Source organism: Onychostoma macrolepis, chromosome 12 (genome assembly GCF_012432095.1).
Source record: "Onychostoma macrolepis isolate SWU-2019 chromosome 12, ASM1243209v1, whole genome shotgun sequence".
Taxonomy (NCBI): domain Eukaryota; kingdom Metazoa; phylum Chordata; class Actinopteri; order Cypriniformes; family Cyprinidae; genus Onychostoma; species Onychostoma macrolepis.
The window spans coordinates 18438400-18451356 of record NC_081166.1 but is presented as its reverse complement, the minus strand read 5'-3'; the positions used below and the strand labels follow the sequence as shown (position 1 = coordinate 18451356).

The window sequence follows — 12957 nt, the reverse complement described above, 5'->3', positions numbered from 1 at the left end:
TCACTTTTCTAGTGGAAGGAAGCGGAGACGCATCGTCCATTTTTTTTTTTTTACAGTCTGTAGCAGTGTTTCCCAACCTTTTTTCTGCAGCGGCACAGTTTTGATATGTAAAAAATCCCACGGCACACCACTAAGCACTGTAATATATATATATATATATATATATATATATATATATATATATATCTGTGTTTTGTCCATCATTAGAACGGCCGCATCTGAGCATCCCGTTTTCAATAGTTTGCAGTTTATTTTAGCTATATGGGCACTCAGTTTCTCTTGTTAAGTACATTTGACCAAAATCTCACGATATAAAAGACGAACCGCTATGCACAGGATATTTAAAACGTACAAAAGTGTATTGGCTACAACTAGACAGCAAATGCTAAGACAGACTTCTCTTTAAACATACAAAAATATTAGCCTTTATAGACAGCGTTTCTTGAGTAAAGGAAACGCTGCTCTTATTCAAACATCAGTTATTTACCCTTGCATTGTGAAGAAATAGACGTCTGTCTTCAAGCGGCGCGGTGCTTCAGGTGGGGTGGAGTTATGAGGTTTGACTGACAATTTGAGGATCCAATGGCGTTACGAGGTTTAGTCACAAGCTCTTTTGAATGCTTTTCATTGGTTAAATATTTGTAAACCCCACAAACAGACATAACGATGACCAATAGCACTGATTTAAAATAATAATAACAAAATATAATAGAGATATGGAAGTTTTAGATAATTTTCCACAGCACACCCGAAAACCTGTCACGGCACACTAGTGTGCGCACAGTGGTTGGGAAACACTGGTCTATAGAGTCTGGGAATGTGTCGTCATAGCGGAAATGCATTCTGGGAATTTAGGTCACGGGAGCTATAGCGGAGACTGAGTGGTAGTGAATGTAGACGTTTTATATTATTTATTGTTTATATTATTCTACTTAAGATCGCGTTGCAATGGTTAAGGCTTACTGTATCATCAATTGCCATATCCCTTTGCACGGCCGGTGTGAAAAAAACAAGCTTTCTCCGCGTTAGAATGCCGAAAAAGCAGAGGTTTTAACTGCAGACATTGATGATGGCTATGGCAATTGATCATTCCAACGCGATCTAAGTTGAATCATATAAACATTAAAGGGGTGGTTGATTGCAATTTCACTTTTTTAACTTTAGTTAGTGTGTAATGTTGCTGTTTGAGCATAAACAATATCTGCAAAGTTGCAGCGCTGAAAGTTCAGTGCAAACAGAGATATCGTCTTTTAAAATTCTGGAAGTTTAATGCCTACAAAAACGGCTGGTAAGGGACTACAACGAACTACTTCCCGGATCTCATACGTCACGGACCCAGATAAACCCCGCCCTCGGGAACATGTAAGGAAGGGGGCGAGGCCATGCTGTGCTGCTTTAGAGAAGAGGAAGAGAAAACTAGGGGTGCACATAAAAATCTATTCATATATGAATCGCGATTCTGTCTTCTAACGATTCTAATGTATTCACACGTTTCAAAATTAATGTTCTAAAACAGCGGTTCTTAATACTGTTCCTCGCATCGCCCTGCTCTGCATCTCTCTCTCTCTCTCTCTCTCTCTCTCATTCACATCTCTCCAACAAACTGTTCCAATTATACATTTTCACATAGCAATGAGAAGCGTTATACATGGACGCGTGTGCGGTTGCCGTACTGTATTAAAGCTTTTAAAAAAAAGTATATTAAAAGCTAACATAAGCAGTAGTATAATAACAGCGTATCTAAAAGTATGAGACAACAAACAAACAAACATACCATTAAGAGCCGTGCTTGCACAGGTTCTGCGCGATCCTCTTCACTAATATCCTCTGCGTCTCAATCGGGCTCAAATTGATAAGCAATATAGACGACGCCATTGTTTACAATACAACCGGAGCACATGCCGCTGAGGGGCAGGACATTTAGACGCACGCTCGCCGGTTTAGTGAATCACAGACTGAGCCAGCTAACCAATCAGAGCCCATCACGTATTTCTGAGGGAGGGGCTTCATAAAAACAGAAAATAATTGAGGCGTTTGTCAGAGAAGTGACAGTGAGTGGTGTGGAATAAAGGTAAATTATATGAAAAATAATGCGTTTTTAAAAAAATGAAGCATGAACACGTTAGACTGCACCCCATAAACACAATCAAGCCTAGAAAAAAAAGTTCTGTTGCTTTTATATGAATATAAATATGATGAACAAGACATGCAAAGTGCTTGCTATTTAAATCCATATGAAAGGCGTATTTATAATCCATTTTTATTTTAATTCAAACATATATTTTAGATTTTTATAGAAAATATGACAACAATCACATATCTCACACAGAGGTCATAGTGTTTGGGAATATTCATGCACAATTTAAATACATAATAGCATGAAATCAGATTTAAAAAATAAAACATTTTAGAAGAGAACACAGCATCATGGTTATCTGAACCAATGAGCATTAAGCTATGCCTTCAGTCAGTCGTTTCCCATCATTCTTTTGATCAACTGTGCGTGACTGCTCAATCCGACACAGCCGCCTCGCCGTCGCAAGAGTTTTTTGGCACATGTCAGCATGACATCAGAGCAAGGCGGACATAACTCGGACACTTTTCTAACCGGCATACATCTCGTGGCGATCACCGGTGATCGGTTCTGTGCAGATTTTGCTCATCTCAAACAAGCCTATTGACTTAACATGTAAATCACTCGCGCTTAACGCTTCATTCGCGTCTGGTGTGAACGCACCATTAGAAAAATGGCTTTAAAGATTTTTATTTGTACAGAAAAAAATATTTATAGGTAGGACACTGATAATCTGGCAATTAGATGTTTTAATGAAAATGATTGGCAATTAGATATTTTAATGAAACTTTTGCACTGTCTGCAGTGAGATGTCATGCCAAGGCAAAAGGCTGAAACTTCCACATTATATAGGGTGCTGATCACCATTTACAGAATAACATCTGTATAAAATCTAGTGATCATTGGCTAGGCTATATACATCTATGGATTTTATCGATTTACAAGAAACGGAAGGAAACGGATTTAATTGCGAACAGTTATTGATTTTATGTGTGATACGCTATCACGGCATTTGAGTCCTCATGTACAGAAATGTGAAGCCCCAGACATCTGGCACTGAGTGAATAATCTGCATTATAAAAATAAAAATAAAAACTTTACAGATTATTTACGATTAATTATTGTTGCCAAGTTATCTAGTCGTTGCTTGCGTACAGTGCTTTGTTTTATGGAACAGTTTGTTAGATTGCAATCTAATTTGTTCGTCTAATGAAGTGCCGACAGATGTATAAAAGTACACAAGTCACACCGTAATTTAAACGCGGCAGTAAAACAAAGGCAGAATACCGTATAACTCCAGGCTGGCACAGTATTGACGAACGAATGCAAACAAATGCAGAGCACTGTAACTTAATTTGAGCTTTCAAAAACAAAGTCAAAGAGCTGTAACTGATGTTATACTGTGTTCTGCCTTGGTTTCTCCGGAGCTTTTCTCCATGATACTTAAACACATGATAAAGGAGGTCTTGAATGCCCCAAAATGATCAATAACTTATTTTCGACCAAAAATTAAGTTATGGTGTTTTGTCTTTGCACGGCAGCACTGCTGTCACTATAGACGGGCATGGTTTCAGCTCAGCTTCTATGGAAGGCCATTGGGGCCAAAACGTGTGGGACGTAGTTGCGTGTTAACGCATCATTTTGTGCTGGCATTGAGCTTTAGCGCCATCTACTGGTGTTTTTTAATTAATTTTAATTTAATGTCTTTTCAGGCATAAGTAGGCTACAACTGCATATAATATTACAGCACAACTAGTATTCAAGTATTTTTAAATTATAACTTTTCAGCCCCTGAAAATCATGACCAATTTCACAATTACAATAGGTTAATTACACAAAAGGTTAATTACACATTTCTCCAAACAGTATTTTTGTATGTACATTTATACTGTATCATATTTAAATATTAATATTTGTTTACTGAAACTTCAAAATATCAATATTCTGTTTTCATAATCCAACCGCTATCCATAATATTTGTTAAAGGGCCTTTTTCATAACATCATTAAATGTTTTGAAGCTGAAACAGCTATGTGCATTGTTTTGCAGTGCTTTTCAAAGTTCAGTGCATTCACACTCAAGACATGTGACTCCTTTTTCACATTTAATCACAATAAATAACATTAATTTTTTTTTCAGAGACTAACTGCTCTCAATTGCTAAGGTGTGTGTGTATTATATACAAAATTAATAATGTAGACCGAGCCTTTTAATAATGAACCGTCACTCTGAGACCCTCGGTGCGCACCCACGCTTTAAAACACGCAAACGCATGTTTAAAAATCGCACTAAGAATATTGCAATTCGTAATTAATGTTGGTATATCATGAAGCCTTGGTATGAGTGTGTGTGTGTGTGTGTCATTGAAACGCAAATTTTGTTTTGTGCAACCCACCTTGTCCCACTCTGCGACCTACAAGTGGAGGCGACCCACAGTTTGAAAATCCTAGACGCTTTTATCCAAAGCGGCTTACAAATGAGGACAATAGAAGCGATCAAAACCAACAAAAGAGCAATGATATGCAAGTATGTAATGTAAAGGTCCACAGACTCCCTCCAGGTGCTGTAATGTCTGTGTAAAATGTATCCAGGTGGTGAAATTAGGGGTGCTACGAGAAGCTGTCCTTGGGCTGTTTTCACCATTGCTGAAGATGGAGCAGGCAGTGCTGTTGACTTCAAGACCTCATAGTGTTCAAACTTGTAATGAAAACAGATGAGAGATGTATATCATAGATTAGCTTGTGTTAATGAGCTGCTGTTTTAGATATAAATAAGGTCTTTTGTTGCTATCATGTCCTATATTTTGTCACCCCTTCTCAGATGGGTTATAGTGCCTGACACACCACTGGGTAGAATTTGAAATACATTAAAAAGATATATCTAATACCTTAAAATTACTTGATAACATTGGATACACTAATTTCATGTAATAAATCAATAATTTCTAAACCCCAGTGCCCCAGGAAAAGTAATATTTTGGTTATGTTTTTGTTACCAACTAACTGAGATATTTAACAGCTATTAAGTATCTTCACTTAATAATTGAACAAGTCATCCAACCCCTACCTTGATCCACATGTGACAAGGAATGTGCCCTCCATTATATGGTGCATAGACATGGTGAATAATCAAAGGACACACGCAAAGAAATTAATCAAGAGTGGCTTGTATTAGTAATAACTGAAATCAGACAGATGAAATATAATTTGACACATAATAATAATAATTAGCAAAAATGTAAAATCATAGATTGAAGGTAGTATCAACAAGGAAATTAAATATATTTTAATATTGAAATACAGAACATGAGACTATGCTATATTAACGTTCATATTTTTAAATTAATTACAACTGAAACATCCCTTTTATAGTACCAGAAATATTACCTTGTTATCTTCTCTATCTGGGCAAGCCTGGTTGTTTCGTCTAAAAGTGTGGTTCGCAGTTAAAATGAATGATTCCCAAAGCCATTTTCCCAACAAACCTATTTCGCATTGTCTTCTGCTGCGATCTCCTCCAGTTGTGTTTCCCCTTGCTCTTCCATGTGCCCTTCTGTCGATGTCCCTGGCACGTCATAGTTGCTTTAAGTAAACTCACCGTATGCTCCGCGTAGTACTTGGGTCACAACAACATGTATAATTCAAATAAAACGAAGGGGTGATGTCACGTTGACACTGCCTGTCGTAACAGCTTGTAATCCTTTTTATGAATATTAATGTGCTGATGCGCATCTTCGTTTTATTTTAATTATTCATAAGATTGTGAATGAGCACTTACCTAATGATTACGTTGAGCCTACCTCATCTGGCGCATCTACAATTTAGGTATGCGTTAACATGTAATCACGTGTTAATGCGTAGTTTCCGCGTTAACACGTAAATCGCATGTTAACGTGTAAATACGTGTTAACACGTTAGTACCACACGTTTTGGCCCCAACAGCCTTCCATAAGCTTCACCCACGTCCCGCCTTTTTGCCCATTTTCGATTATGCCAAGATGGCAGCGGTCAGCTCCGCCCACTTTAGGCTTTAAAAATGCTCTTCAGAAACCTACGAGTGACGTCACAAACACTACGTCCATTTTTTTTTACAGTCTATGGTCGCTACACGTTTACTATAGTAAAACCATGGTTAATTGTCGTAAGTGTTTTAGCAGTTAGCCTCAGTACCACTGTAGTGAAGGAGACTGAATAGTAATGAATATTTGCAGCCTCTCAGACAAACTTTTTTTTTTTTTTTTAAAGAGATTTACATATTAGTCCGTTTTATTCTAAGCATATGTAATATGTTTTTCAAAAAATATGAATATAAAACGGTCGGCTTTTTCTGTGGTGATTTGCATTTGTTTACGCTGTGTGCTCCTGAGCATGACCTAAAACATGGCGGAATCCAACGCGGCGTGACGTAGGTTCCCATTCTCTATGGTTGTGATGTAATTATATAATAGGCTGTAGTCTGACGCGCTACATGTCTGCTATAGAGTGGAGGAACTATGACGTCATTTTGTAGGCGGATTGGCTGTTAGCATGAAACTGGTTCCCTCGACAAAAAGCCAATGGGATTTTTCCATAGGCTTTTGGATTATCGCAAAAAATAAGCTCTGTGTTCAATCATAGTTCATGAAACATACATGTTTTGTCCATCAAGATTATCTTCACAAAATAATATAACGTTGACAAATTTTGAAGCCTAAATAAAAGCGCCAGAACTGAAAAGCTAAACTTACTATAAACGAACTACAGCACCACGGTCGCTCGCTTTCAGCGTCAACACCACCGCGCTCCTGACAACAGTTTCAAACTTATTTTTAACACGTTCAGTGAAAAGGATTTATATATGAATTTTAATCCACACTACATGAACCGTTTCATATAAACTGGAATAAATAGAAAACTAGAGCCAAACTAAAACTGAAATGAGACATTAGTAATAAATAAGTATAGTGAATAAATCAAATAATCTTAACTAAAGACATTTAAAGCACGTATTTCTGTACATTTCAAAATAAGGTGCATTAAAAGTCAATAAATCCTTGATTAATATGAATATTTTAATTAAAAATGTATCCCCGCGTATTTCATCTTTTAAATAACAGCAGAGTGAGCGAGTTTTTGGATATGGTAAGATTAAACTTTTAAAAGATTAAGCTGATAAAATGTAAAAACTGTAACTTGAATGCAATGTAAGTCGCTTTGGATAAAAGCGTCTGCTAAATGCATAAATGTAAATGTAAATGTAAACTTATTGTAGTGAACAAAGTACCACATTTCAGCTATAATTTTGTTAGGGTGGATACACAAAATGTTATTTTATCCTTGCTTCTAGGAAATCCTCAATCTATATGCTTTCTAACAGCTTCATGTTGCCGTAAACATTTAATTTTAACGTGGCTTTAAGCACTATGCATCATTAAAGTTTCACTTTCACCAAGTAAATCCGGTAAATGTGGTGTTTACCTGTAATAATCGTAATATGAGTTTGCGTTATGGTCTGAACCCAGAGTCTCCGCATCAGTAGAAAAGCGATAAAACAAGCTTCTTAAATCCGAAGACCTGTCGCATTTCGGGGCAAAGCAAAAAAAAACATTGTCGAACAAAAATACAGAATGCGGGAAACTCATTGGTTATTCTAAAATTAATTGTATTACAAATTATGCTACATCTGGAAAATACTGTAAATTGATAAACTGTTCAGAGTGATGACGTTGAATGTCTCCGACAGCACCTGTAGTCCCATTTAGCAACTTGTTAGCAACGGTCTTTTTTAAGCAACGTAACTGCTTAAAAAAATCACGAGTGGGGTGTAACTGGTGTGTTTTATGTCGTAGAATAAAACGTGAAAGTATCTTGAGCTTGTGCGAACCACGGACCTTATTTTAGGGGATTTAACCAAACAAAAAACCCATTGACTCTGGGACGATGGAACCGGAAGTGCTAAACTGCTAACTCGCTTCCGGGTTTTCGCCTACAAAGTGACATCATAGTTCCCCCACTCTATTACAGTACTGTTTTAGTTTCGATTCACTGTTAGTACTAGCTGCGCTGCGCTTGGTTTGAGCTGCTTTAATTTGCATTTGGGAACTCAACATTCATCATTAGAAACATTTATAAATCTGTTGTTGTTTACAAAGAGAAGTTTCAGAGTCACATAATCCTTCAGAAATCATTCTAATGCTGATTTGCTGCTCAAGAAACATTTCTCATTATTGTCAATGTTAAAAACAGTTTTGCTGCTTAATATTGTTGTGGAAACAATGATACCACTTAAACACTTGTTTAAGATTTAAAAAAAGAGAGAAATTAATAATTTTATTCATCATGCATGAAAGTGATAAAAAAGTGAATGAAGACATTTAAAATGATTTCTATTTAATAAATGCATTAACAAATTTCATTAATATATCTGATAAATGCAAATTAATGATGTTTGTTAAACTTTGTTTATCAAAAAATCCTGAAAAATAATGTTTATTACAATTTCCACACAAAATATGAAGCAGCAAAATTGTTTTCAACATTGATAATGATCAGAAATGTTTCTTGAGAGTCAAATAAATTGTAATGATTTCTAAAAGATCATGCAACACTGAAAACTGGAGTAATGATGAAGAAAATCCTGTTTTGCATCACAGGAATAACATTACATTTTATAATATATTAAAATTGAAAACTTTTTGTTTTTTAAATTTGTAATAATATTTCACAATATTGCTTTTTTTTTGTGCTTTTTTTACTTTATTTTAATCAAATAAATTCAGCCTTGATGATATTTATTTCAGAATCATTAATAATTGTAATGTTTCCAAACTTTTGGCAGGTACTTTTCTTTTGTCTCTAGATGATCACATGCCTGAGTATCCACAGATTATCATTAAAAATCTATATTTTTATTCAGCAGGGACACATTAAATTGATCAAAAGTGACCTTAAAGACATTAAAAATGTTACTAATTCAAATAAATACTGTACTTTTGATCTTTCTATTTATTAAAGAATTCTGAAATGGTTTCCATATTTTTTGCAGTACTTTTTGTTTTTTTTCCTATATGCATATAATTTTAATTGTTTATGATGAAAACAGACCAGCAAGGAGAAGGTAACATCACATTCAGTTCGGACTCAAGCAATTGTATCAATTGTGAAAACTGCATAATTCAGTAGAAGCTGAATAAGGTGCTAAATATTTTATCGCATGTGTTCGCAGTGGGTAAGAGACAAAAGCCTGGTGAAATTAGTGCAGCTGGCCCAGGCAGGGAACGCACAGCATGCTTCTTTTGGCAGGGACGTCACTCTAGTGTCAGTGGGCGTGGCACATCTGCCCTCATGACGGTAGAGCTGGGCAACCACAGGGGGGCGCAAGTACTTGTCACACAGGGAAAAGAATCGCCCTGCTTCCTCCAACTCTTCCAGGGAGGGCTAGTCATCCACCGGGGCTCCAGGGACGATAGCTCCAAAAACACGGGTAATAAACAAAGAAAACAATGAGCGATATTTACCAGACCTCTTTTAGAATATACAGTAATTGCATCGTATGTGTGATTTTAATAAAAAAAAATTTTCCTGTCAGGAGACTGGCGTTTATTCTGTGTGCGTGGAGAGACAGAGATGGAAGGCTCACTGGTTGAAGTAGAGTGCTGTTGTGCCAGTCTGCGCTCTCGAGCTAGTTTGCTTCTGCTGGGGGTACAGAAGGGACAGCTCTACTTGTGGCATGGCTGTAAGTCTTATCCAGGTGCCTGGAAAGTGGGCAAGAGGACCGTGGAGCGCCTCACTCAAACGTGAGCAGATTTATCCATTGATTCACACTTTCTGAACAGAAATGTGATAACAATATGGTGATTTTTGTGTATATATGCATTTTACAGTTGTGCTTGTGAGCTGGGTTTGAACAGCAACAGCAGTTTGAAAGTGCATGAGATAGAGGAAGGAACTGAGCCCAAGGAATTCTGGGATGCTCTTGGCAAGCAGGACAGGAAATCCTATGACTGCATGCTGCAAGGTACAAAAGAAAATGTTTATTTCTAAACAACCTATGTTTCTTTGTTCTTTATGTTGTTAAATTATTTTATTATAACATATACATGCATAATACTGTATGTCCTTATGATGCCATGGCTCTGTTCCAAATCTAGTGAGCTGTCTACTGCCAACAGAGGAAGGCAGCATCTGAAATGAAATCTAAGTGACTGATTTTAAACACTCCATCTAGGCAGCAACTTTGTGCCTAACAATTTATATTAATTGATATACTTGACTAACCACTGATTTCAATAGAGTGCAACAATGCCTGCCATCTTTTTACAGTGCGTGCATAATTATTATGCAAGTTGATATTCTGATCATATTTTTTTTCCAAGCACATTTTACCAATTCCAAACCACATTAATCTTAATAGCTACTATTAATTTTGTATTTAATCATTTATAAGTGATATATAATTGTCCATGAAGGCTGGAAGTGAAAAACTCCTTATATGTGCATAATTATTAATCAGGTTTTATTTTACAGATAAAATAAGCCAAAAAAGGGATTAACCTCAGACTGAAATGTCAAAAATGATTAAATGCCCATGAGAAGGATGAAATAGTGATGCAATACTAGAATTTGCAAAGTTAAGCCATGACCATCGGACAGCGAAATGCTATAATGTGATAAGAATAACATGCTAAAGTGTTGTAAAATACATGAAGATTGATTTTATTTTATTTTATTTTTTATTTTATTTTATTTTTTTTATAGACAGATAACATTAACAGAACATTAATAACTACTGTCATATAGGTACATAATGTTATAATGAGAGCACTATTGTAAAAAATGTTGTGAATTCTTTGGGTTTTGCTGACGTTTAATGTTAACTATCTTTTAATCAAAACATAAAACATTATTTTTTTTATCTGTGAGGTGTCCGTTACACATTTTCCCTGTGTGTTAACGTCAATAATTATGACTGTACAATGTCTGACTTGATTCTTAGTAATGTATTTTGGACCCACCCCCAAACATATGATTCGACTATCGGTCGATTCGAAAATTCCGATTTGACTATGAAAATCTTTAGTCGGGGACACCTTCTTCTTCTTATGATGTAACGAGTACATTGTGTGTTATGGGGAGTGTTCCCGGTTCCGGTTGATCTAATTAATGCAGCCTAACAATCCTTTAACGAATTTGAATAATAGAAGCGTATTAGTGTGTTATGTGTAAGCCAGGTTAAAGAGATGTGTCTTTAATCTAGATTTAAACTGCCAGAGTTTGTCTGCCTCCCGAATAGTGTTAGGTAGATTGTTCCAGAGTTTGTTTGCTAAATAGGAAAAGGATCTGCCGCCCGCAGTCGATTTTGATATTCTAGGTATTATCAAATGGCCAGAGTTTTGAGAACGCAGCGAACTTCTCAAGTCTCAAGTTATCAAGTACTGAGGAGCTAAGCCATTCAGGGCTTTATAAGTAATTAACAAGATTTTAAATTCTATCCAATGTTTGATAGGGAGCCAGTGCAGTGTTGACAGAACCGGGCTAATATGGTCATACTTCCTGGTTCTAGTAAGGACTCTAGCTGTTGCATTTTGGACCAATCCAAAATTGGATCAAGCGTGCAGAACAACCACCCAATAAAGCATTACAGTAGTCTAACCTTGAGGTCATAAACGCATGAATTAGCATTTCTGCATTTGACGTTGAAAGCATAGGTCGCAATTTAGATATGTTTTTGAGATGGAAAAACACAGTTTTACAGATGCTAGAAACATGGCTTTCAAATGAAAGATTGCTATCAAACAGCACACCTAGGTTCCTAACTGATGAAGAAGAATTGACAGAGCAGCTGTCAAGTGTTAGATAGTGTTCTAGGTTATTACATGTGGGGTTTTTAGGTCCGATAATTAACACCTCTGTTTTTTAGAGTTTAGCAGTAAGAAATTACTCGTCTTCCAGTTTTTTATATCGACTATGCATTCCGTTAGTTTCTCAATTTGGTGTGATTCACCGGGCCGCGAAAAAATATAGAGCTGAGTATCATCAGCATAACAGTGAAAGCTAACACCATGTCTCCTGATAATAACTCCCAAGGGTAACATGTAAAGCGTGAAAAGTAACGGCCCTAGTACTGAGCCTTGAGGCACTCCACACTTGTGATCGATATGATACCTCTTCATTCACTGCTACGAACTGATGGCGGTCAGATAAGTACGATTTGAACCATGATAAGGCACTTCCACTAATGCCAACAAAGTTTTCTAGTCTGTTCAAAAGAATGTTGTGAATGTAGTGTTGAATGCAGTGCTAAGATCCAGTAGAACTAATAAAGAGATACAACCACGATCAGATGATAGAAGCAGGTCATTTGTAACTCTAATGAGAGCAGTCTCAGTACTATGATACAATCTAAATCCTGACTGGAATTCCTCACAGATACCATTTTTCTCTAAGAAGGAATATAATTGTGAGGATACTACCTTTTCTAGTATCTTTGACAGAAAAGGGAGATTTGAGATCGGTCTGTAATTAACTAGATCTTTGGGGTCAAGTTGTGGTTTTTTAATGAGAGGCTTAATAACAGCCAATCTGAAGGTTTTGGGGACATATCCTAATGACAATGATGAATTAATAATAGCCAAAAGAGGATCTATGACTTCTGGAAGCAGCTCTTTTAGTAGTTTAGATGGAATAGGGTCTAACATACATGTTGTTGGTTTAGATGATTTTACAAGTTTATACAATTCTTTCTCTCCTTCAGTAGAGAATGAATGGAATTGTTCCTCAGGAGATCTATAGTGCACTATCTGATGTGATACTGTAGCTGACGGCTGCATGGTTACAATTTTATCTCTGATGGTATCGATCTTGGAAGTAAAGTAGTTCATAAAGTCATTACTGCTGTGCTCTTGG

At 36.4% G+C, this 12957-nt stretch overlaps 1 protein-coding gene across 2 annotated transcripts in view; it reads left to right on the top strand.

The window, feature by feature from the left end:
- Nucleotides 1–12957, top strand: part of svild (supervillin d) — a 55697-nt gene that overhangs the window by 29598 nt on the left and 13142 nt on the right. For both annotated transcript variants that reach the window (XM_058793470.1, XM_058793471.1), the window contains 3 exons: nucleotides 9278–9535; nucleotides 9641–9848; nucleotides 9936–10069. In XM_058793470.1, coding sequence (XP_058649453.1) covers nucleotides 9278–9535; nucleotides 9641–9848; nucleotides 9936–10069 — 600 coding nt within the window. The remainder of the gene's footprint in view (nucleotides 1–9277; nucleotides 9536–9640; nucleotides 9849–9935; nucleotides 10070–12957) is intronic.